Genomic DNA, 27,034 nt, shown 5'->3' on the forward strand with positions numbered 1-27,034 from the left:
TTTTGGAAGGAGATAGGTCAGTGGTATTGGGACGTGTGTAGACAACCTAAGAGTGGCTGCTGAGGGCTTGGGTGCTATCAGCGGTGATGGCCACAAACGGTCAAGGCCTAGGCACCTGGAAGGCAGGGGCCCCCAGGATTCCATGAACCCCTCCCCCGACCAGTTCTGTTATGGCAACTCCAGATGGTCACCTAGCATGCTGGGTCCCCCTTCTTCACTCCTGTCTGAGTCTGAGCCGCACACAGCACCTTTGGCTCTGAGCTCTAGCATCTTCAACTTCTTCTTGTAGTAGAGAATCCTCTAGTTGTTCCCAATAGCAAGTCAGGAATTCCAGTTTTTGTCATCCCTCAGTGCTGATTAAAGCGACGTGATTTTGCTTGTCTTTAATCCCCCATATACTGGGTGTCTCCTCCCCACCCCTGGCTTCTACCCCTTCTACCACATGTCACCATGGCAGTATGTCTTCCCTCTTTATCGGATCTGAGGGCAGAACGTACCCTCACGGAAGTCGACCAGGAGGTTTTGTTGGAGCTGGCAAAGTACAAGCAGGACTTCAGAGACGTCAAAGAGAAACTCCTCATATCCGAAGCTACTGCTTACTCCCTGGCCAACCAGCTGCAGAAAAACAGTACGTTTTGGGGGTCATGGTCACCCAAGCAATGAATGATCACTGTCTTTCCTCTAAGAAACTATAAGTCTCCAGGATTGGGCTCCTTTTCCCTTTGTCGTTTTGAATTCCATTCTGAGGACAAGCCAGGAAAGGTAGTAGTGGCTCTTTTGCCTTCATTTTCCTGAGGCTGGGAAAACTGAGGCACAAGGAGTGGAGGCACTTTTCCAAGTTTTTAGTGATGTGTAGGGTGAGACTAGAGTTAAAATTCCAGACACTGATTCCTGGTGCAGGCACAGGAGTTCCTGTGTCTCTCGGGTGCAAACTAAGCTGTGTTGACTGGAATCGTTTCTGTTCTGTATCTGATCCTGCATGCCTCTTGGCTAAACCTCTGGGACTAATGATCTCCCTCAGTTTGAGGTTCCCTGAGGTTCCGTTGGCAAAGCCCTGTGCTAGTTACACCGAGGTAACGTATGGTTAGACACTGTGAGAAGCAGGGAATGTGATTTAAAGGAGCTTAAGGATGAGTCTGCTTCTCATTGAAACCATGGTCTCTGGGATGCCATCAAGACAGAGGCTCCCTGGTGAGAAGGAAGCCGTGCTTTCTGAGTGAGCAGGTTCTCCTTCCTGAGTCCAAGAAAGCCATTTGACACTCTGTGGCAATAATGAAGGTGTTTCTGGTGAAATCAGACAATCTTCACTTTCCCCTCTCTCCCCACTTGAGCTGGTGAAACTTCAGTGATACAGGTTGACCAGTAGCCCGGGGGACCCTGAGTCTGTGCTATAAGAGGTGTGACCCACATGAGGATGATGCTAAGTGGGAGAGAGAACCAGCCCCAGTAAAAACCCAGGCAGAGTGTGAGGAGCCCTTTGCACGCGTAGGCAGCCTGGCAGTTGGAATCATTTTTGCCTGTTCAGTGAGAGGGGCCTGGAGTAAGGAAAGAAGTCATGACCAGGGTACATGCATAACAAGGGGATGAGAGGAATCTTGACCACTTGTGTCTGTGTCACTTTCCTACAGTCATTTTCAATGAAGCAATGAGGGAGTTAATACAAAATGACTGACACAGAGACAAGTAAGAAGTAAAGCCTACTATTTAAGAAAGTGAAAGGATGAGCTTTGGGGAAAGGAGAAACTCAGTTTTATTTACACCGCTCCTTATGATAGTAGCAAAACTCTAAGAAAGAAACTGTGAGGCTGGTGAAGAAGAAATGTCTCACCAGCACCCTGGCGTGGAGGTCCCCACAGCACAGTGTGACAGACATGGACTCTGGGCCAGGTCTCCTGGGCTCACAAGCCTGTTGGGAACCTTTCTGTGCCTCTGTTTCCTCCTCTGTCTGTCTGTTGCTGTAATAGTAACTATCGTTTGAGTTGTAGTGAATACTGAGCGAATCTGACAAAGCCCTGACGGTCGTGCCTGGCTCAGTGTCAGTACACTTGGTTCATAGTTCTACTGTTCCTAATGACACAGGCTTTCTCAGTGTTTGGGCATCTCTCTTTCAGGTCCTTACGGTTTCATGTATTCTATTTCACACTAGTGTGTCCAGGTGAGGTTTATGCCTTGAGACCCTTGTTTGTTACTGAAATGCCAGCATGAGAGAAGCAGCAGTCCTGTAGTCCTAGGAGCCTTCCCAACCACACAGGAATCGCCACCCCAGGCCCCTGCTCAGTGTCTCATCTAAGAGGCTGCAGGTCTTGGTTTTGTGGCCCAGGATTCAGGGTCAGTCTCAGGGGGTGTGCATTCTGACTTTGAGAAATGGCAGTTCATCTTGTCTAGTTAGGTTCTGTGCCTAGGAGCTTCTCTTTCCTCAGCTCTAAAATGGGGATCCCCTCGGTTCAGTTGCTGGGGAATCAGATGAGGAAATCTCTCCACAGAGAATGGAGAAGGAGTTACAGCCACCCCTGAGGTGGCCCATCCTGTTCCCTTGAAGGCAGTGACCACAGCAGCAAGGTCAGCGTTCCCTGAGGCAGTGTGTCTCTTTCCTCAGAGTGTGAAGCATGTAAGGACATCGTTGAATCCGTGCTGGGGGAGAAGCTGATGTTTGAGGTGCAGAGGCCAGCAGAGAAGCTGGCAGAGAAGCCAACGCTGGATGAAAGGCTGAGGTAAGGAGGGCAGGAATGTTCATGGCAGGCACAGGGCACAATATTATAAAAGAGGCGGAGAACACCAACTGGTGAATTATGGACTCCAGTTATTCTTCAGGAATTGATTTCCCTTGCTTTTAAATAAACAAATGACTTGAATCACATCATGAGATTCACTGCGTTCAAGTGAACCAGTGGCACTAGCTCATTCACAATGTTGTGCCGTTGGCACCTTATTTGCCTTTAATCACACCCCCCTCCTGACTGACTACATCCTGGAATGCTTTCTTGACCCCGTCATTCTTATGTTCTTTCCAATTCACACCAGCTATGCTTGTCCAAACTCTATGACTGGCTGTGTCATTCACTGGACAGTACTTTGTGTTGCCACATCAGAAATACAGAAAATACTCTGTGGATTTTTTACTGAAATGGGCACGGCCGAGTGAGGACCCGAAAAAACATCTTCATGATGCAGATTTAGGAAGCCACTGATGCATGCGTGTAACTCGATAGTGTCTGACTCTTTATGACCCCATGGACTGTACCCCACCAGGCTCCCCTGTCCATGAAGTTTCCAGGCAAGAATACTGGAATGAGTTGCCATTTCCTTTTCCAGGGAATGTTCCCGACTCAGGGATCAAACCTGCATCTCTTGTGTTTTCTGAATTGTCAGTCAGGTTCTTTACCAGCTGAGCCACCAGGGAAGACATTAGGTTATCTTCATAGAAAGACAAGATGAATGGAATGTCACGGAATCTTACAGGAGTACTTTCTGATACAGAGGAAACCTTTGTTTACCTTCTTTCTCTTTGACAAAGGCCAGTCATCAGATATGGAGTAGGAAATGGCAAGCCACTCCAGTATGCTTGCCAAGATGACCCGATGGGCAGAGGAGACTGGTGCAGTCCACTGGGTCACAAGAATCGGACCCGACTGAGTGACTGAGCCGGTCATCAGATATGTGCCAGAATTCTGTTTCGGGGTCTCCTTGGGGATGTTCTCACAGAAATCCCTGTCTTTCATCTAACTCTTTGCCTTTTACAATTGTGTCTTCTTTTCCACCTAGGACGTGTGTTGTCCTAATTCGAAGTCAGGCACGAGAGCTGACCCAGTTACGGCAGACACTACGGGATGGGAAAGATGACTCTCTCCTGCTCAAGCAGCGCCTCAAGGACCTCCTCACCCACAATGACCTGGACAACCACCAGGGAAAGGGCTTCCGAGAGAGCCTGTCTGAGGGATACCGACTGGCAGAGCGCCTTGCCTGCAAGTTCAGTCCAGGTGAGGGGGCCACAGGCCCTGATAGCACTGATCCTCTCCTAGGTCCCCAGTAGATAAGATCAACACCTCCACTAGGAATGTTTATCAGCTTCCCTGTTTCATGTCCTATGTGGGTCTATGTAGGAGCAGGATTGTCTAAGAGGACAGAGGAGAAATGCACAGGGTGGAGGTCACTGTATCCCAATGGTCTGCTTCCTCCCTGATGGACCATGGCCACTGGGGCAGGAGGCCACATCCAGCCAGCATTAAAGCCCAGAAAGGAGGAGGTGACAGGAGGCCGCTTGTGAGAGTGAATAGAGCCCTAGATGAAGCTTGGAAGTTCCCACGTTCCAGGCTGAGTGCTGTGTGTTTAACTATGTGAGAATGATTGATTTTTCTCATGTTAGTAACTGTTTTCTCATCTGGAAAATGGATGAATAATCTGTTGATGGTAGCTATAATGATTAAATTTGGGAATATTTACAAATATACTGCAGAAAAAAGAAAACCGTTCACTTTGTCGTGTTGGTTAGGTACTTGATAGAGTTGGATGTGGTGCTGGGAAAATGATTTAAACTGGAGCGCTCACTTTCCATGGAGAGACTTTCCCAGAGATTCCCCTTGAAGAGCCAGGATGTTCCCAGATGGAGGGATGTGGGACATGGTTGTTCTGCTTAGAGAAAGGAGGGCATCTTGTGAGACCTGAGAAGGTTTATGGAGGCTGTGTCTTTGGCGGAATTTGTGGCAGGATGGACGATACATTTGCAGGAGTGGAGGTGGAAGGTGGACAATGTGAGGAGATATAAGGAAGAAAAGACAATTCAAATGTTTGCCCAATTTCAAGCAGAAGGTGTCCTGAGGATGACCTACCAGTTTAGAAACAGACCGCCTGTTGGATCAGAAATCCATGCTTGGGCAGTTGTTTAAAACAATACATTAAAACTTCCATACAGTATTAACTCATACATAGATATTTATGACTCTGTGACCTTATGAGTCCCTGTGTTTGCAGTGGGAGAAGTGACTAGAGGCTGACTGGATATTTTTGATTTTGTTTGCAGAAATTTATGAAGATGAAGACGATGAACAAGCACAAGAAACACTAACCTCCAGGTAACAATTCACTATCCATTCAGCTCAGTCACTCAGTCATGTCCGACTGTTTGTGACCCCATGGACTGCAGCACACCAGGCCTCCCTGTCCATCACCAACTCCCACAGTTTACTCAAACTCATGTCCATTGAGTCGGTGATACTATCCAACCATCTCATCCCCTTCTCCAGCCTTCAATCTTTCACAGCATCAGGGTCTTTTCAAATGAGTCAGATGTTCGCATCAGATAGCCAAAGTATTGGAGTTTCAGCCTCAACATCAGTCCTTCCAGTGAATATTCAGGACTGACTCCCTTTGGGATGGACTGGTTGGATCTCCTTGCAGTCCAAGGGACTCTCAAGGGTCTTCTCCAACACCACAGTTCAAAAGTATCAGTTCTTTGGCATTCAGATCTCTTTATAGTCCAACTCCCACATCCATACATGACTACTGGAAAAACCATAGCCTTGACAACATGGACCTTTGTTGGCAAAGTATGCTGTCTAGGTTGGTCATAACTTTTCTTCCAAGGAGTAAGCATCTTTTAATTTCATGGCTGCAATCACCATCTGCAGTGATTTTGGAGCTCCCGAAAAGAAGTCTGCCAGTGGTTCCACTGTCTCCCAATCTATTTGCCATGAAACGAAGGGACCAGATGCCATGGTCTTAGTTTTCTGAATGTTGAGATTTAGCCAACCTTTTCACTCTCCTCTTTCACGTTCATCAAGAGGTACTTCAGTTCTTCGTTGCTTTCTGCCATAAGGGTGGTGTCATCTGCATATCCGAGGTTATTGATATTTCTCTTGGCAATCTTGATTCCAGCTTGTGCTTCATCCAGCCCAGCGTTTCTCATGATGTACTCTGCATGTAAGTTAAATAAACAGGGTGACGATATACAGCCTTGACATACTCCTTTTCCTATTTGGAAATAGTCTGTTGCTTTATGTCCAGTTCTAACTGTTGCTTCCTGACCTGCATACTGATTTCTCAAGAGGCAGGTCATGTGGTCTGGTATTCCCATCTCTTTCAAAATTTTCCAGTTTGTGGTGATGCACACAGTCACAGGCATAGTCCGTAAAGCATAAGGAGATGTTTTTCTGGAACTCTCTTGCGTTTGTGATGATCCAGCGGATGTTGGCAATTTGATCCCTGGTTCCTTTGCCTTTTCTAATACCAGCTTGCACATCTGGAAGTTCACGGTTCACATATTGTTGCAGCCTGGCTAGGAGAATTTTGAGCATTTCTTTACTAGCGTGTGAGATGAGCGCAATTGTGCAGTAGTTTGAGCATTCTCTGGCATTGCCTTTCTTTGGGATTGGAATGAAAAATGACCTTTTCCAGTCCTGTGGCCACTGCTGAGTTTTCCAAATTTGCTGGCATATTGAGTGCAGCACTTTCACAGCGTTATCTTTTAGGATTTGAAATAGCTCAACAGGAATCCCATCACCTCCACCAGTTTTGTTTGTAGTGATGCTTCCTAAGGCCCAGTTGACTTCACATTCCAGGATGTCTGGCTCTAGGTGAGTGAATACACAGTCGTGGTTATCTGGATCGTGAAAATCATTTTTGTATACTTCCTCTGTGTATTGTTGCCACCTCTTCTTAATATCTTCTGCTCCTGTTAGGTCCATACCATTTCTGTCCGTTATCGAGCCCATCTTTGCATGAAATATTCCCTTGGTATCTCTCATATTCTTGAAGAGATCTCCAGTCTTTCCCATTCTATTGTTTTCCTCTATTTCTTTGCTTTGATCGCTGAGGAAGGCTTTCTTATCTCTCCTCGCTATTCTTTGGAACTCTGCATTCAAATGGGTATATCTTTCCTTTTCTCCTTTGCTTTTCGCTTCTCTTCTTTTCACAGCAATTTGTAATACCTCCTCAGACAGCCATTTTGCTTCTTTTGCATTTCTTTTTCTTGGGGATAGTATTGATCCTTGTCTCCTGTACAATGTCACGAACCTCCATCCATAGTTCATCAGGCACTCTATCAGATCTAGTCCCTTAAACGATTTCTCACCTCCACTGTATAATCATAAGGGATATGATTTGGGTCATACCTGAATGGTCTAGTGGTTTTCCCTACTTGCTTCAATTTAAGTCTGAATTTGGCAATAAGGGCATCATGATCTGAGCCACAGTCAGCTCCCGGTCTTCTTTTTGCTGACTATATAGAACTTCTCCTATTCTGGCTGCAAAGAGTGTCATCGATCTGACTTTGGTGTCGACCATCTGGTGATGTCCATGTGTAGAGTCTTCACTTGAGTTGTTGGAAGAAGCTGTTGCTATGACCAGTGCGTTCTCTTTGCAAAACTCTGTTAGCCTTTGCCCTGTGCTCCAAGGTCAAATTTACCTGTTACTCCAGATGTTTCTTGACTTCCTACTTTTGCATTCCAGTCCCCTATAATGAAATGGACATATTTTATGCGTTTTAGTTCTAGAAGGTCTTGTAGGTCTTCATAGAACTGTTCTACTTCAGCTTCTTGAACATTATTGACCGGGGCATAGACTTGGATTACTGTGATATTGAATCATTTTCCTTGGAAATGAACAGAGATCATTCTGTCGTTTTTGAGCTTGCATCCAAGTACTGCATTTCGGACTCTTTTGTTAACTATGATGGCTACTCCATTTCTTCTAAGGGATTCTTGCCCACAGTAGTAGATATAATAATCATCTGAATTAAATTCACCCATTCCAGTCCATTTTAGGTCTCTGATTCCTAAAATGTTGACGTTCACTCTTGCCATCTCCTGTTTGATCACTTCCAATGTGTCCTGAAACATGGACCTAACATTCCAGGTTCCTATGCAGTATTGTTCTTTACAGCATCGGACCTTGCTTCCCATCATCAGTCACATCCACAGCTGGGTGTTGTTTTTGCTTTGGCTCATCTCTTCATACTTTCTGGAGTGATTTCTCCACTGATCTCCAGGAGCATATTGGGCACCTACCCACCTGGGGAGTTCATCTTTCAGTGTCCTATCTTTTTGCCTTTGCATATTGTTCATGGGGTTCTCAAGGCAAGAATACTGAAGTGGTCTGCCATTCCCTTCTCCAGTGGAACACATTTTGTCACAACTCTCCACCAGGACCCGACACAGCGTGGTTCATAGTTTCATTGAGTTAGACAAGGCTGTGGTCCATGTGATTAGATTGATTAGTTTTCTGTGATTGTGGTTTTCAGGCTGTCTATCAGGAGCTGGTAATGTGTAGGGAAAATATGGACAGGGTCACAAAAGAACACTAAGTAACTCAAGAGAGTGACATGCCAGATGTAAGTATAAGCACAACTGCACATGGTATTAATTTACTTCACTCAACCCACAGGGAAATGACCCTGTAACTTGATTGTCTGTTGTCTCTCTGGCTACTTGTATGTATGACCCAAGGTGAATGCACACCCTTAGGATTTCCTATACACAAAGAGAGCCTCTGTTCTCTTCTAAAGTAAGTCCAAGTGAGATAAATATCTATTTCTACACAGTTGTTTTAGATCTTTGGAAGGAAGGTAACTAGCAAAGGGATGAGTAGAGAAGCAACTAGAAAAATTAAACCCCAGGACAACTGTCCCTCCAAAAATTGGTTGTCTGTGACAATAGTAAGTGAAAGAGGCCTTGGAGGCCTTTCAATTACTAAAGAGAAGGTAGAGGATCTCAGAGAGTTTATAAAGCTTTAATATCTGTATTCACTTCACTGCGCATGCTCAGTTGCTCAGTCATCATCACTGAATCTTTGTGACCCCCATGGACTGGAGTATACCAGGCTCCTCTGTCCATGGCATTTTCCCATCAAGAATCCTGGAGTGGGTTGCCATTTCCTTCTCCAAGGGCTCTTCCTGGCCCATGGACGAAGCCGCATGTCCTGCATGGGCAGGCAGATTCTTTACCACTGAGCCACTGGGGAAGCCCTTATTCACTTGCCTACTTTGCCTTCAATTCAGCATGACTTAGGACCCAGTGGAAGCACTTGTTGTGGAAGTTCCTTTGTGCTTCCTGTTCCTGAAAGGACCCTCCTGGGATGGTTGAGTCTCCTTCCTCATCAGAGGTTTGTGGCCGGTGTGTAGGGTACCTGCTTCTCCCCCTCTCCCATCCCCAGACAGACACACTCCACTTCATATAAGAGAGGATAGTTCCTTCTCTCTTTAAGGGGCCTGCTCTTTTACCCTCTGTGACCACGCCCCATGCCTCCTGTCAAAACCAGCCAGAATGGCTTGCAGTCAGATCTTCTTCATTTAATTTTCTGTCATTCCTTTCCCATCTGGCACAGCGTGGAGCTGCAGGAGGTTGAAAAGAAGGACGTGCCTGAAGAATGCAAGGATGAATGTGTTTTGATGCCTTCAATTCTCCAAGGAAGTTCTGACAGCCACCAGCCTTACAGTAATGACAAACTTAAATTTAATGAACTGGAAGTAGACCTTGGTCCGGATGGAGCCTGTGGTTGCTCTTATGCTCAAGAAGATGAAATGCCAACCAGTTTCTCAGGTAACCCCCGTATTATTTGTCCTCACATGCTCTGTAGACCAAGGAAGGTCATCTCTGAGGACAGGTTGCATAGACACATCTTTGCTGAAACCAGGGACAAGGGTCTGTTATGGAACACAGACATCAGGTGGGTCAGGGAGCTTTCATTCTTTTTTTGGCTCCAGGCTTGTCTCTGTCACCCTGACCCCAGTATCAGGCATTCGACCCAAATCACTTGTGACAACTCTCACCCACCTCAGCTGCAAATCCACAGGAGGTGTCTGTCAGAACTAGTGTGGAGCCAGCGTGTTGTTAGCTGCAATGATCTGATTTTTGTAAATGTTGTTGGCCTCGCCAGAAATGATGACAGACTTGCCTCTTTATAAGGAGAGCTGATTTCCAGGTTTTGTTTGACTGCTCTCAGCCCCAGTCCCCCTTTTCTCGATGTTGGCAGGTCTTAGCTAAGATGCCATCTGAACACCAAGACAGATATACTTGAACCATTGCCTTGCTTGGATGTTTCCATGAAGCAAGGCTGGGCTCTGGCAGTTCCTCCAGCCTTGAATGGCCACGGTTTCTGTGTGGCACCAAAGATTCTTTTGGATTTGAAGGTTAATACAATTCACTGGGCTTCCCTGGTGGCTCAGATGGTAAAGAATCTGCCCGCAATGCAGGAGACCCAGGTTCTATCCCTGAATCATGAAGATCCTCTGGAGAAGAGAATGGCACACACTCTAGTATTCTTGTGTGGAGAATTCCATGGACAGAGGAGCCTGGTGGGCTGTAGTCCATATGGTCACAAGGAGACAGACACTACTGAGCGGCTAACCCTTTCACAATTCACCCATCACTCTAGTCTCAAGTATAAATTCCTCTAAACCATCAACAACCACGTAATCTGATGGGATTAAGCAGTACTATAGAAATAATTCTAGAACATAACAGCTCATTTTCTAGCATCTCTGTGGAAAATACATTTTTACTGCTTATACAGATTCAGAACAAAGGATGTTGGGAGAGATATCACATCAAGCAGCAAATTTCCTCGATGGGTCTGGAAGCAGTCCAGTCTCATTCTCATCAGACTTAAGTGTCCTAGAATATCCTTGCTGAACAATTATGTTCTTCCAATGAGAATTTTAATGTCCTTGTTGTACATGTATTTACTGAGTACATATATGCGAGGTCTGATTTGCTTATTATGACCTTCTGTCTCTGAATTTCCTACCAGACAATGAAAATTATCACAGGCAAGTGCGTGGACAAGAGCTCACATTTCCCAGGTAATTTGAAGATCTGTGGGCTGTGAATGTCAGTGTTGACAGCAGGAGACCTCAGATCCAGAGAAAAAGAGAAAGTACTCTATGGAACTCTTTCATCCTTTCATTCAACAGCAATTATCTCTTTAACAGTGTTGTCTATTTATGCTTCCCAAGTTTGTGCATTTCCATTTTCTAATCCTTCAAGTTGAGTAATGTCCAGTGAGTTGACCCAGGTGAAATAACTAAACCTGGGCGTTCCCATATTCATGTGTTTTCCCCTGAGTGGTTAAAGTAGGGTGAGATCCTATGGGTCTTGCACTGGTTTGGCATCAGCATGTTGGTAAATATTGGATTTCAAGGGAAGAAAATAGAACAATATTCATATTACAACAGAATATTGAAAAAATACTTCTTGAAAGCAGGATATCAAGTCAGCAACACTTTTTTCTCCAACTCTGAAAAACTGATTTTGAAGTCATATTTGTGCAAATCAAAATTTTAAAATTAAATGAAATAGAGTCCAAAGTCAAACAAATCTTTAACTTCTTAAAAGCTGTGTTCACTTGGACACAGGCTATCCAGTCAACACAGTGTGTGCAGAAAAGTCTGAACCACTGTCCCAGTCCTCTGTGTGTGCTGGGGACCATGACGTTAGCGTGTAGGGAAAATTGCGTCTCCTTCTTCAACTGCTGGTTGTGTGCCCAGTGCCCAGAGAACCTGCTGTCTGTCTCCCACCCCATGTCAGCCACCCTCCACTCCACATCAGGAGGAGTTACTTCCCTCCTTAAGGGGCCTGCCCTTTTGCTTTCTGTGACCTCTCTCAATGCCTGTCAGCAAAACCAGTCAGATGGCTTGGGGTGAAATCCTCTTAATCTTCTATAATCCCTTCTCCATCTGACACAGCGTGAACTTGCAAGATGATGAAAAGAAGGTGGTGTTCCAGCAACCCCAAGATGAATGTGTTTCAGTACCTTCAACTCTCCAGGAAGGTTCTGCCTGCAACCAGCCTTACAGTGATGGAAAATTTGCATTTGATGAAGAGAATGTGGCGTCTGCCGTGGACGGAGCCTGTGGTTGCTCTCATGCTGAAGAGGATGAAATTCCAACTGGTCTCCCAGGTAGTCTTCAATATATCTGTTAGTCTACTCTGGGAGAATTAACCCCCTTTGAGAGACCCTGTGCTTCCATACTGAAGCCTGGTTTGAACCAGACTCTAACTGCATTTACAATGAGACATTCTGTGAACGAACTTTGCTCAGTTCCCAGTCACAGTTGTCCCTGTGGGGAACCACTCTCCCCAATGCGGTCCTGCCAGATTCACGTGTCCCTCAGCAGTTGTGGCACAGGAGGTCCCTTTCAGGCTTCCTCACTTTGAATGGACCTCTTATCTCACATGAAATGCTTGAATGTTCATTTCCGGGTAATGTCCCTGAGTTCCTACCCCTGTCCAAGGCTTTTGGCAGTCTTGTTTATATCTTTGGAGACGCCACTACTTTGGTTCACTTCTGTCAACCCATAGTCTCTCTCTCTTCCTTTGACTTACCTTGTTCGAAGTCTTCTGAAACCAGAAATAAGCCACACCGTCATCTTTTGGTATGATTCTCTGAGGTAAGGCAGGCCCTGGAACTTCCCAACCTGATGAATGGCCACTGTTTTCAGCTTTGAGTTTCATTTGACTTGATGGTGTGTGGATTCCACTCCCATTTAATCTCAGTGTGTAATCACTTATCCCATTAGTCAGCAACATTTCAGATGAAAAAAGCCTGAGTATTATAGCAGGCTGAGGATGTAGCTTAGTTTTCCCCAGGAACTGTGAGTAAAAGGATGCATTTAGCTATTTGCACAGACTCAGGACCAGGATACTCTGTGAATGACATATCATATCAAGGAAATTTGTCCAATAGCTCAAGAAGGAAACCCAGTGCCGCCTTATGAGGCTATTTCTAGGGCCTCCTGGATTATTTCTGTCTCAACAGCCTGTTACCACATGTGAAGATAGGTACAGGTTTGGGCATTTGTGAAGGGAATTTGATTGATATAACTCTCCTGTTAATTTATTTACAGAAAACCGGAATGATCTTGATGACCTGAAAGGACCAGAGGTGGTTGCCCCGAGGTAATTCTGAATATCTGTGGGCTCTTTGCCCAGTGATGACATCTGCAGACCTGTGATCCAGGGAAAAACAGGAAGTGCTGAATATACTGTGTCATCAGTTTTGCCCACCACTATTATCCTTTCTCATAGCGTTCTCTGCTTTCACTGTGGTACTTCTATTGTTTCCCATTTCTTATTTACTTGTCAAGTTTAAAACCCAAGTCAGTTGACCCAGGTGACCTAAGTCAGAGTGGTTTTTTGCATCAATTTTTACCGCAGGGGTGGTTTTAGAGTGAGATGCGTATCTGCTTTCTGTTTGTGTTAGCGTGCTGGCATGTGTGTCACAGTAGTGTCAATGCAATGTGAATGGAAGTGTGAAAGCCACTGTTCTGTGTCCCTGTGTGTGAGGCGGGACTGCACCATCAGAGGGAATTCAGTCTGTTCATCAGCTTGTTATTTGGCCGGAGCACAGAGCACCTTCTGTTCTTCCTTTGTTCTGCCCTGTCAGCCTCGCTGTGTCTCACACACAGTTTTCTCTCTAATGGATCGGACCCTCGGTGTGATTCACCGCGCAAACATTCCATCAGAACCAGATAGGACTGCACAGCTTCTCATCATCTTGTCTTAATTGTCTGCCCTCCCTCCCCAACCAGGTTCAGCAGACAGCTGCCACAGCTGAGAGAGAACGGTGTCCCAGGGGACTCTCTGCATGAATACGCTCTGACTTACTCGGTCCTTCCTAGCCTCTCAGACTCCTTCTGGCCTTATAGGAGCGCTGCTGTCTTCTCACTTGAGGGTGTGGATGTCTCTTATGCCCGGGATGTAACCAGTGAGTATTTTCTTGTGATGGAACTCCACCTGGACGCCCAGGTAGACTCTGTACGCTCTGTATTCCTCGCCTCTGGGGTGCTGAGATTTGTCCTCCCTGTTGGAAGCTCTGTAGACGGTGATTTGAATCAGACTCTGTGGTAGAGTTTTAAGTACAGACCTCAGGTGAGTCTGGGAGCTGTGCTGTCTTCGACATTCAGGTGAAGCCTGTGGGCCAGGCCCCAAGTTCGATCATGGACGCAAGGCTGCTGTGACACATTCACTCACTTGTTTGAGTGCAGGTGTCCAGAATGACTGTATTTTTTCCTGATTCCCATGAAATGTCTCTTCTTGCCTGCATTGCTCCCATTTTCATACCCAAAGTGTCCCTGGAATTTCTGTGCCTTTCTAGGGGTGTTAACAGCCTTAATTATTTGTTGCTTTTCTGGTGTCACTGCTGTCATCCCCAGTGTTGGTTTCGTCTAAATTGCTTTCTTAGCAAACCAATCATCTGGACCACAGGATGCAAAGACCTCTCCCATCACCTTCCTTGTATGTTTCCATGAAGCAAGGCAGAGGCCTGGAATTTTCCCAAACGATGAATGACTGAAGTTTCCGTGGAAAAACTAGGATTCATGTGATTCGAGGTTTTGTTCACTCCACTCATCATTCTGATAAAGTAGTCAGCATATGATGAGAAAAGCCTGAGTGTTACAGTATTCTGCTAGAATGCAGTTGGGCTATTCCCCAGACTCTGTGGGGAAAATGAATCTTTACCTTTTTACTCAGACTTGGAAGAGAATACTGTGGTGAGGATCTACCAGGGCAGGGAGATCTTGCCTGATGGCTCAGGAAAGCAAACCACGGAGAATCTGAGAGACCCAACTTGAGGCTCCTGGAATATCCTTCTTAAATAGCCTACCATCTCACTGCTGATATTGTTGTCCCCGTGGCAATATTGGACCCTGGATTCTTAATTTACACAGTGAGATCTACTAAGTGATTCTTGACTTGTCTGAATTTATCCATAGAAACTCTTGCTGATCTTGTTGACGAGGAAGATCAAGACATCATCTCTTCTAGGTAAGTATGGAGAAACATGGGTAGGACATCAATGGTGACATCTGGTTACCTCACATGCAGGGGAATCGGAAAGTGCTGAACGTGCCTGTCTCTTCCATTCAGACAACCACAAATTGTCCCTGTACCAAGACTGTCTGTTTTCAACCTTTATGAGTCCCTCTCAGTTATAGTAACTTGCAGTCAGTTGAAGCAGGGCTACTGATGAGACACAGGATTTCTTGTACTCCTCTGTTTTCTGCTTTTTATTAAAACCAGCATGCAGTACTTATCTGCCTCTGTCACTCTGGGTTACGACCTTGGCAGGTATTTCATGGCAAGGAAATTAACTAGGAAAAAAATCTCAGGTCACATCGCAGTATTAGAAAACTTGGTCTTGCAGACACAAGAGTTCTAGGAGTCCATTATGCTGCCAGAGTTGGTGTTAATTTGGATGAAGCATGTAAAGTTCAACAAAATTTATGGTGTATTTGAAGTCACCTTGATGTTCTGAGGACGTGTGTGACATGACTATGTGTCCTGGGGGGCCCGTCTCCTTCCTCTCGAACTCATTTCTTCTCTGTGCTCAGAGCATCTGATGCTCACTCTCCCTCACTCGCTCTCCCTTTCCGTTTGCAAATGCCTTCAGGCCCCACATTGGGTTCTGGCTGGGGGGGGGGGGGGTGAATTGTTATACATCCCTTTAAGGGGACTCCCCATTTGTTTTTTGCAACTTGTCCCTTACCCCTCCCATCAACACCAGCTATGGCTGCAGGTTGACTAATCCCTCTTGTTTAACCATCTGCCCTCCCAACCCCACAAATCTCAGCGTGGAGCAGCTGCTGGTAGAAGAGAATGAAGTCCAATCGGACTCACTGGATGAACGTTATCTGGCTGCTTCCATTGGCCATCATCTGGCAGGCTCCTGTCATCCTTACAGAAGTGCCTCCTTCCCAGCAGAGAGTGGAGAAGTTTTCTTGACTCTGAATGTAAACGGTGAGTACTCCCAGACAGGTTCTTAGGCTCAGGTTGATTAGAACTATGTTCTCAGTTTTAATTTTTAGAAGGCATCACGAGCCTTTGCATTCTTCCTGCCCCAGGCTGCCCTCTGTCACCTGACCTCATCTCATCAGCACAGGCTTGTGGTATCAAATCAGACCAGAGAGGGACAGGGGAGGGATAAGGGCAGAATCTCAGCGACCACTGTCTCACCTGCAGGAATTTATGTAACGGAGCTCTTTCTATCAAGAGAAGAATCCTTATATTCGTGAAATTTTGTTGCCAATTTTGTTTCTTGAGTAGTTTCTGGCAAGCTCTCTGGCGTTGCATTCATGATTGCAGTTTGCTCCATATTTGTAATGCATGTTATATTGTTCCCCAGCTCCGGCCTCTTGCCGGTGGGCTGCCTACCTCCCTCTGAAGCATTTAGATACTAGATCCTGAACATAAAATCTGCCTATGTCCTGTAATTTCCATGAAGCCAAATAGCAGTCTCTGTTTTTCCATCGTCTAGAAACACCCTTGTGTCTCATCCTTTGTGCAGCAACAAGGAGTCTTCCATGTATGGGTTATAGTTTCAATGTTTTATGTGATCTCAGTGGTATAATCTCATGGAAACTATCGATAACCTGTGTGTCTGATAGTGGCATGGACCTACTTATGAGCCAGGTCCCCTTGGGTGGCAGTTCATAGGGTGTGGAGATTAAAACCTAGTATGAAATCCTTCTTGGGCTATTTTTTCTTGAGTTTTTCTTTAGCAGAAGCATTTCATTGTTAGGAATTTGATTCATAAGATCATCTTGATAAACCAGAAGAAATTCCATTATGTATCGGACTCTATCTAACGTCTTTTAAAACGATGTTTGGCATATAAATGTTGTCCGTCTGTCAGCTGCTGCCTTTTCACATTGGTAGCAGTTTCTTTATTTCCCATTCTTCCCTGAGGATCAGAGAAGCAAAGGCGTTCTGAGGATCACAGTAGTTCACAAACCTGGAAGGGAACACCTGTTTGTGTGCTGTGCTGTTTCCTAGGCGAGCTCCAAGTGCACTGTAAGCCCTTCAGCCCTCCAGACGCCCTCTCAGGTAGTGAGGTGTCTCACAGTGGAGCCCAGGGCACTGAGGCTCAGCGGGTCCCTTCACTTGCCCCAGACACTTGGTCACTGGCAGGTGGGACACTGGCCTCTCCAGGGCCTGACTCCCTGGCTCAGGCTGTGGCCTCTCCTCTCAGCAGTCGGACCATCAGTGACTGAGAGAAGACGGTGCCCACCTTTTCCTCTTTGCCCTGAACCAAATGTTTTGCAACTATCTTCATCTTCAGCAGAAAGTTGCCAGAGGGCTGCGGACCACCCCTGTGGTCCCTCACTCAGATCTGCCAGCTCCAGATGCCTCTGTGCACTCTGTCCCAAGAGCAGAGCCAGCGGCTCCTCCAGCCAGGGGCTCTCTCTGGAGAATCAGCCAGGATGAGCGTTCACGCCTCTCCCCATCTCCTGCCCTCAGGTCACCTGCTATCACGACAGGTCCAGGTAGACCTTGAATTTGGCTGTGCTGAAGCCATTAAAACTGTGGAGCTCTTTCTCAGAAACACTGACAGCCGGGGATGGGTTCCTGTGAAGAGGATGAGTGAGGCTCAGCCATGTGTCTCAGATATGTTTCTGAGATGGTCTGAGTGTGTGATTTGGCCCAGTCATGGGAGTCCATTGTTCACAATGGGCCAGGAAAGGCCAAATCCCCACAGATGGATTGAGATGAATGAATAGAATATCTAAACTCTACAGGGGTCCATCCTGTGTCCTGATTCTCATGATAACCTGAGGACAGTGTGGATAGCTGTTATGCAGCCATGTGGGTACAGGTAGTCAGGTCTACCCCATCCTCTCTGTACAAGGAGAAACCCTGCAGAAACCAAACACTTGATTTTTAAATTACAACTTGATCTTCCATTGGAGGCTTCTCCCCACACTAACAATATTGGGCAGTGTTGTTGATGTTTGATACAATGTTTGGTTATTTTATATTCTGTCACTGCAAAGAATATTCAAAGCATTGGTTTAATAAAACCCATTCTCAAGGAAAGACAAATAAAATTAGATGATGAAATTACACAATGATAATTAAAAACAATCCTAGCCATTGATTCAAAATAACATTGGAGAATAACGGGATACATAGTTTTGAGAGTTCTTTCAACCACCAAATATTGTACAGGGATTTTCCCTTCAGCCCAATGTGAATTATCATCAAATCTGATTAAGTGTCCTAAAATAGGATGATTAACGATTAATGAACTTCGCTTGGTGGAAATATGAAGGGTACATCAGACTGAGAGAAGTGCTTTTGGCAAAAGCCCTGGAAGCTCACAGAGGCTCCTGGTACAGGGCTGGGGTCAGAAAGGGGCCAGCCTGAGTCCTAGGAGGATTTGCAGAGGGAGCTGTGGGAAGTGACATGCAGAAGAAAGAGGGACTAGAGACAGGAGCACTGGAAAGGCGAGTGAGGAGGTAGATTTGTGTAGCAGGGAAGGGAGGATGAATTTCCATAAACTGAGGAGCATGTGATGAAACAGGATTGGGGGTGATAAGACAGGTGACCTTTGAGAGTCTGGAGAGGACTGAATCAGAGAAAGCAGTTAGAAGGAGGTTGGATGAATCTTTGATGAGAGTCAGACACAGATGCTCTCTGGAAGACGAAGAGATGACAGACACATGAGAGACAGTTAAAGAAACAAACCTTGTGAGGGTGCGGTTGCACAAGAGGGAGGTGAGAGGAGAGCAGGCCCTGGCGGCTGTGACCTCACATGAGCCTGGCCTGGACCAGAGGAGGGTACTTCATGTCTTTGGTTAGCCCGCGTTCCGAGGATATGTACTCATTTCACAGGAGACATATGAGCAGATTTCATTAGGAGCACCGTCCAGGCACCAGAAGAGGGACGCGTATTGAAGGAGTGTACATATATTATCTCTCTAAAGAGACACAAAGGTGTTTCCAACGGGGTCTCAGCCCTCTCCTCCACTCATACTAGCTGCTATACCATCCATCCCCACTCTGCCCCATGTGGTGATAGATTTTATTCTATATTCACATGTACGGGTGAGCAGAAGGGTAGACAAAATTTCAAGCAAGGAAATTCAGAAGGGTCTGGAATGTACTGTATTTTCTCAGCTCATATTCTAGTGGTACCTGAAGCCTTCAGGCCAAATGCCTCTCCCTGTTCTTTTATTCCTGTCGGTAGATATCAACAACTCTTTCTCCCCCATGCCTAGAAGCTTGTCGAGAACCTTCTCTCTAGGCTACAAGACTAAGGCTAAGAACAGAATAAGAGGCTTGACCTCCTGTGTCACCCAAACCCTCTAGACTCAAGTGGGTGATCTCTCATTTCAAGAAATTGCAGCCCAGCACCTGCCTTCTCAGCGCCCCAGTCACAGCCATAAATATGACATCTTCACAATGATCTCTGCCTTTGTGGTCTGGGTTATCGGTTGGTTTCACTCTTGGGCTAGGACAGCAGAAATGGGTCTCTGGGAGGGCTTAGCAAGAAAAAGCTTCCATTAGTCCCACTGAGCCCTCTTTACTTTCAGGTGACACCTGGGAGGACTGTCACCAGGGACCTGTGAGTTTCCCAGGGTCAGAGGTGCCAACTTCACAGGCACAGCTTCAGAAAAGCACCCATGTGACCGATTGTCTGCAGTGGCAGCTGGACCAGCATTTCGACTGTGGTGACAGCAAAGCTATGCTGGGTCTTTCCTCCACCAACTGGGGCTTTACCTCCAACACTGACTCTGGAAACCAAGGACCACTCTTTCTAGGTAAGAAAGAAAAGGGGAATACAAAGCTCTGGTCCATGTGCTGGTCATCACAAAGCTGTGGGTGGAGGAGGCAGAGTGCCTTTCCCACGCCCGCGGTCAGCCCAGTTGAAACCTGTGACACTCTGACAGAGTGAGGTGATCAAGAGCCTGGGACTTAGGACAGCTCAGCCTCAGGCCCTGGTTCTGCAAATTCCTGCCTGTTTACCTGAGCCGAGTTATTTATCTTCCTAGGTATTTGCCTCTCTCGTGCCTCATGTGAACTCTTGAGAAATTCTATCTCCTTTGCATATTGTTGGGAATCTTAAACAATACAATATCCAGGGCATCTGATTCGCTAAAATTTGTTTGATCCCCACTATGAATATATAATATCTAAGCATTGTGTCTTTCTGGTGCTTTAACACTTACCAAATGATTGCACAATGGTTGCTTCCTTGTGGAAGCATAAACTCTACGGTCTCCACTTTCTCTGGACCCCATCTTCCCTGCTTCCTCAGAGAGTAGCTTGACCAGTATTTTCCTCTCCTTTCACCGTCTGTCATCAAGGCAATTTACTCCCGTTGGGTGCTCTCAGTTAGCGGGTATCAGCAACATTCAATAGGAGCGTCAACACTGGCCCTGCAACTCAGTCCCATGTTTGCTTTTCACATCCAGTTTCCTTTCCTCAGTTTCCCCTCGTTTTAAAAGAATGCGCTGCCCTCATTCTTGAAGCACACCCGCCAGTCTCTTTCATGACACTCGTTTAATTCATTCTCTCCACTCATCTCCATGTCCGTCTCCTAGTTTTCATCTCCTCCGAGTCCACCTCTGCTCAAATTTCCTTAAAAGAGCTTTCAGACCCTCACATCCATTTCACCTGGGACGTGTTCAGCCTTCCCTCCTTTGCTCTCCACATCCTCCTCTAGAGCCTGGCGCTGCCTGGCACTCTTCCCTCAGGCCGTGGCCTCATCTGAGGATGAGGAGAGACCCAGGTCCTCAGGTGGCGCTGAGATGAGAAGGAGCCCCTGTGGCAGCGTGGAGAGTCTCATGGAAAGTGCTCAGGGAGGGCAGGGATGCGGAGCAGGACAAGAGCCACCAGGTCTTGTGTTTATTGTCTTCTCTTCCCTCTTGTCTCTCCTTTTCTTGGGCTCGGCCTCCCACACTCTCAGCCAAGACTGAACTCCACTGGCTCAGTCACTCTGTTTCCTGCTCACCTTCCATGGAGACCTGAACATAAATCCAGGCCTCACAGAAGATTTTGCAGCAAACGGTAGTTTTAATGCCCTTTACGTTCACACCCCGTCACACTGTGACTCCCCCCGGCCCCCACCCCTTATCTCCTAGTTCCTGTCACCAAACGAGCTTCTTGCTCATTCTTCTTATTTTTCTATTTTCTTGTCCAAATTCAACTCATCAGGAAGCCAATAGAACGATCCATTCAATAGCTCAAATCCTTCATTCTTTTATTCCATCACAAACACACTCACTTGTGAGGTTTCTTCCGTTTTTATCATATCGTCTATGCCTTATTTAAAGTATGTATAAATATCATAAGTAACCTGTTTACATATATATGAAGTGCATATTGATGCACATTTAAAAGTTTTCCAATTTAGACTTCCCCATTTCTTTTCTCTCATGAGGTTTTCCTTCAGCTTTGACTTTGCTTCATCTCTTCCCTCCCAACAGTACAAACTGCATCCTGTAGGAGTTTCTTGCCTTTGTCTTTTCTACCTAGGAATTTTTTGTTGTCATCCATTTTATTTTTCTTGCTCATTTATGGCCCTGTGGCACACTTAACAATACTGGGAAGTATAAGGAAGATCAGCCAAAAAGAAAATAGAAAAATATCTCCATTGTCTTCACCTGCCCATGGGCTTTCAGATGGCCTTTCTTGTTCCTGGACACTTTCTGTACCTGATGTCCTTCTTGGGTGAAGGAGTGAGTCTTTGTAAATCATGAATAACAATGGATCCTGTTGGCTGTGGTTTTATCTTCAGAGCTGGATGCTTCCATCAGAGTGAAGAACCCTCCCAAGCTGGAAGGTGAGGGCTCCACAGCAAGCACACATGAGCGTCCAGTCTGTAACAAGATTAAAGGCTTAAGTGTCCTGAAACAGAAGATTATTAGAAGAAAACCTCTGTTTGGCAAGTGGAGACTAGCGTGCAGATTCCCTGGCCTTCAGGCTTAGGGCCAGAGGTAACCCCGTGCGCTCCTTCCTTGTGCTCTTTGTCTGCTGTGGCTGAATCCCCCACTAACGTTTCTCTTCCTCATGTGCTCACGCAGCAGCTGACACTGCCTCTGCGTGGTCTTTCCTCTCTTTTCCATGGGGCGGTCACCCTGCAGTGCCCTCCGTCTCAGTCTCCTGTTTAGACTCTGACCACTATGTTTTCCCACTGCTACCATCCTCATATGCCCTCTGACCTTTCCTATTAGCTACAGGAAGCCCAGATCCATGGTCCTCCTCATCAGAATAGCAGCATTTAGGCCACTGAAAACATTGGCCTTAAGTCACACACATTCTTGGCTTCTTCCCTTACTTTCCCTGCCCCTGCCTCCAAGTCCACTGCCTCTTTCTTTCAGGATCACGTCTTAAGGAATCACTGGCACGTGAGTTGGCTTCTGGAGAAATGAACCTAGGACAGCCCTTACCCCTCAGCTTATCCACCCGAATAAGAAATCCCAGACTGAAGGAAAAAGCCTTGATGACGAAAATAAAATAAGAACCTGGGCCATAGGTGGGAGTCTGGACTGGCCTGAGTCATGATTCCCCTCAGCCTCTGATAGGCAGAACTTTGCTAATGTGCAGGGGGCTTCCAGGAACTCCCTGGAGCTGGCATTAGGTGGAGGACAGTAAATGGCTCCCTAAAGGGACATTGGGGAAAAGGAGATACAGAAGCCAGGATTTCAAAATACAGAGAGCATGAGATGGACAGGCACTCAGACCTCTCCAGTTTTACTCACATTATTCCTTCCCCATATTAGTAAAGCCCAGAAAAATGAACTGAGTTGAAATCTGAGGCCAGGGCATGTAGGACAGCATTGGACTGAATTAACTTTGGGCCACATTTATGAAGACCCAGGGAGATACACAAGAATACAAGATAATCATTGCTTCAGACCATCCAATTGAGAAGGGCAATTATTCATAGGGGAGTAACAGAAAGACCAAAAGATCTTTGGGGCCAGTGGAGAGAAATCCATATTGGACTAGAAGGAGAAAATAAAGAGAGAGATGTGAAATAGTGCAGGCCTGGTGAGTAGTTCTAAATGGTGCTACTGTAAAATGAACACGGGTTGAGTTTTGAGGTGACATGGATGCCTTATCCCAATCCAAGGAAATTCTGATTTTAAAGTTCTGGAGATGAGGTTTGGATATCAGTATCTTTCAAAGCTCTGCTAATATGCATCAAGGATTAGAAGGACTGTGGATCTGATTGGATATAAGTAACGAATATGGCATGGCCTATGAGTGGTTGCTTCCTAAAAAAGCTGAATAACAACAAGTAAGGGAATTTGCATTCTTCTCTCAACAGAAATATTTTGTACAGCCTGGCGAAGAGGATAGAGAAGAAAAAAGAGACGTAGATAGCTAAGTTAGAGTGATAGATAATCACTCTGGATTCAGTGTCTCACAATTTTCATGGTACAAGATACAATAAAACAAACAAACAAAAATACATAGACCCCAAAGTATAAAATCGACCCTCCCCTTGCCACAAGAATAAAATTCAGTATTTCCTTTTCTACTGTTAAAATGCAACTTGCAGTTAGCTATTCACTAAACATGTTCACAGACTACTAACTGGCTCAGAACAGCAGATGCAACAAATTTTTTTTTTCATCGAATATAGTCTTTATGCCAAAACCCCATAATGAATGTTAGGCCTTATCCTGCCATATTTGTCCTTTTACATACCCTTCTGTCAGTTCAGTTCAGTTGCTCGGTTGTGTCCAAATCTTTGCGACCCCATGGACTGCAGCACGCCGGGCTTCTCTGTTCATCACCAACTCCCAGAGCTTGCTCTCATTCATGTCCATGAGTCGGTGATGCCATCCAACCATCTCATCCTCTTTTGTCCCCTTCTCCTCCTGCCCTCAATCTTTCCCAGCATCAAGGTCTTTTCTGAGGAGTCAGTTCTTCACATCAGGTGGCCAAAGTATTGGAGTTTCTGCTTCAGCATCAGTCCTTCCAATGAAAATTCAGGACTGATTTCCTTTCGGATGGACTGGTTGGATCTCCTTGCATCCCAAGGGACTCAAGAGTCTTCTCTAATCCCACAGTCCAAAAGCATCAATTCTTTGGAACTCAGCTTTCTTTATGGTCCAACTCTCACATCCATACATGACTACTGGAAAAACCATAACTGACTAGATGGGCCTTTTTTGGCAAGTCACGTCTCTGCTTTTTAATATGCTATCTCAGTTTATCATAACTTTTCTTCCAAGGAGTAAGCGTCTTTTAATTTCATGGCTGCTGTCACCATCTGCAGTGATTTTGGAGCCCAGAAAAATAAAGTCAGCCACTGTTTCCCCATCTATTTGCCATGAAGTGATGGGACCAGATGCCGTGATCTTCGTTCTTTTGAATGCCTAGTTTTAAGCTACCCTTTTCCGTCTTCCTTCACTTTCATCAAGAGGCTCATTAGTTCCTCTTTGCTTTCTGCTGTAAGGGTGGTGTCATCTGCATATCTCAGCTTATTGATATTTCTCTTGGCAATCTTGATTCCAGCTGTGCTTCATCCAGCCCAGCATTTCGCATCATGTACTGTCGATAAAAGTTAAAGAATCAAGGTGACAATATAAAGCCTTGACATACTCCTTTCTCAATTTGGAACCAGACCGTGTTCCATGTCCGGTTCTAATGCTGCTTCTTGATCTGCATACAGGTTTTTCATGAGGCAGGAAAGGTGGTCTGTTATTTCCATCTCTTTAAAAATTTTCCATAGTTTGTTGTGATCCACACAGTCAAAGGCTTTGGCCTCGTCAAGAAAGCAGAAGTAGATGTTCTCGTGGATTTTTTTTTTTTTACAGTAGCTTAAAATACTATAGAGAATCTTTCTTTGAGAAAAGTTTGAGAAAAAGGTGATGAGATTTTAGTATAACTAAACTGAATGCTCTTTCACTTCAGACTTTTATTTGTTGAGTTGTCAACAATATTCCTAGAAATGCCTTAAGGCAGATTCAGCATGAAATAACCTTCATAACATTTTGGTGTCCATGGGATGCAAATGGCTTGACACAAAGTTACACTCCCTGCTCTCTTTTTGCGAATTTTATTTTGAGTTTCCCCTCTTTCCATTCATCCCTCACTCTCTTTGGAGCAGGATTTCCCTGGAACGCCTTATTCCTGTTCAGGAGGATGACCAAACAGCCTCTATTAACTGTTGACTCCTCCAGATTGGAGCTTTCATCTCCTCCTCTCCCTTCCCGCAAATATATAGGAAGGGCCTGTGGCTTGGGCTGTCAGTAACAAGTCATGTGGTTCTGGATAGTCCTTAGACCTTTGAAAACATAGCTCCTCCTCTGTAAATTATGGAAGTGGACTTGGATCCATTCTGAGGTCCATATTGGTGCTCACATCCAGGACTCTCCAGGACCCTGCTTCTCCTGAGAAGGCAGGGATGAAGAGGTGGAAGAGGGTGTCTTTCTCAGTTGAGGATCCTCTGCTCCCATAGCTGTCTGTTTCTAAGTGTGTATGAGGGATGCTCAGCACGTCCATCCCTGAACGTGTGGGAAAGCATACAGATGAAGGGGATTCAAGAGTCCAATGACTGTTGAGGATTGAGTGGTGGGGATCCAGTTAAGACTCTGAAGCAGCTCTGAGCTGAGCTATCACCAAGCACAGGTGGGGTGAGGACAGGGTTCCTTAGATGCTGCACCACAGGCTAGATGAAAGTTTAAGGAGGTATTCCTTCTCAATCATGGATCTCACTTTCCTCTCCAGCCAGCCTGTGGCTCTCCCTTCAGCTCGTCCTGTCAGCAGGAGCTCTGTCTGCCCCTGGCCCCAGTCACCATGTGGCCATCCCTTCAGGCTCAGCAGGGCCTAACGAAGACTCATGTTTCTTCTCTCCCTCTCTCTCTTTCACAGATATCAATTACTTTAGGAACTAAGAAAAGATGTTGTCGATTTGAGAAACCACACTATAGAATTACCTTTTCCATTTGATGAAAAAGAATCTACAACAGCAACTCGATTTCAACCTCAGCAACACTGGAGGGATCCTTTCCTGAGAATGAACATCCCAACCAACAACCACTGTCCACACTCCAAGGGACAGAATTGATGCGAGTAATCCCAGTCATCGGCCTCCGAATGTAATCCTCAGTAAGGTGATCAATGCTTTGATGGACACACAGTTTGGAAAGATCTTAATGCTGCTCCTCTAAATAGTCGTCCTCCACACACCAGCATGGGAACAATTGGAAGAAGACAGCATATCAACCCGGTCATTCTTTGCCACCAGATGGACTGTGCTCAAAGCAGACAGCATTTACTGCGCATTGTTCTTGCTGAAAGTGTTTATCCTGTGTTTAATATTGAGGTAGATATCAGATAACTGCAGAATTGAGACCTTTGAACTAGACAGCTGGCCTGTCTTTCTTCAAACGGTCAATGTTTGCACCAAAAAGACAACAAAAAGGAGAAGAGATGTTTTAGGTCCCAAGGGACTAAAAAGATCGTGTTGCTTTATCTCTTTAGTCCTTCGGAACCTCAAACATCTCCTCACCTTCTTGTAGTTGTCTTTGACGGTCGTGACATTGACTTCTTTGCAGAGGACAGGTCAGTTGTCTACTGAAAGGTCTCCATTTTGCAGCTCTCTGATCATTGCCTCATGATTAAATTCCGGTGAACCCTTTTTGCCAAGAACACCGTCTAGTGCATGCTGTGTGCTTCCGAGTGCAGCCTGGTTGGAGGCTAAGAGTGTCCACTTCACCTGTCCCCACTATGATTATTTCTGCATTGAACACTGTTATGCAGAGGCTTATAAGATCTGTTCTTGAAAAGACAGGCTTTTGTGTCTGTAATGAGCAATTTGATTAGTGGTATTTGAGGGTGTATCAATATTGTATTCTATGGTGCTCTTTCTGTAAAAATCTTACCACCCTTTATTGATCCCTGATGTGTGACAGTTATCATATCTGTGGTATTGCCAGCTTTGTGCTGTGGAAAAGACAATCCCTACTCCTAACATATAATTAAAAATGTTTTTGTGTTTCACTGCAGACTCGTTCTTTTTTAAAGTTCAGGGTTATAATCCATGATTTTCTTGCATTTATTTTTAATTGGAGGATAACTGTTTTCCAGTGTAGTGCTGGTTTTTGCCACACCGCAGTGGGAAAAAAACATAAGTGTAACTATGTCCCCTCCTTCTTGAATCTCCTTCCCACCCTTCCCCCATCCACAATCCATTATTAACATGATTTTTATAACATAAATACTCTTGTTTCTCATGTGCGGTGCTGTGCTTAGTTGCCAGTTGTGTCCGACTCTTTGCAACACCATGGACTGCAGCCCACCAG

General features: G+C 45.5%; 1 protein-coding gene across 1 annotated transcript; it reads left to right on the top strand.

The window, feature by feature from the left end:
• On the top strand, positions 1-26,698 carry LOC148778146 (NBPF family member NBPF4-like). The gene is made up of 14 exons (XM_088835706.1): positions 1-628; positions 2,597-2,711; positions 3,763-3,977; positions 5,018-5,069; positions 9,316-9,530; positions 10,741-10,792; positions 11,675-11,889; positions 12,836-12,887; positions 13,520-13,695; positions 14,705-14,756; positions 15,562-15,728; positions 19,304-19,531; positions 21,511-21,709; positions 25,602-26,698. Exons 1-13 carry the CDS (start codon positions 451-453, stop codon positions 21,699-21,701), a joined length of 1,908 nt encoding a protein of 635 aa, XP_088691832.1. The 5' UTR covers positions 1-450; the 3' UTR covers positions 21,702-21,709; positions 25,602-26,698.
• Positions 26,699-27,034: the final 336 nt, after the last annotated feature.

Source organism: Moschus berezovskii, chromosome 4, assembly GCF_049115385.1.
Source record: "Moschus berezovskii isolate FMDL1 chromosome 4, NW_MosBer_1.0, whole genome shotgun sequence".
Classification (NCBI taxonomy): domain Eukaryota; kingdom Metazoa; phylum Chordata; class Mammalia; order Artiodactyla; family Moschidae; genus Moschus; species Moschus berezovskii.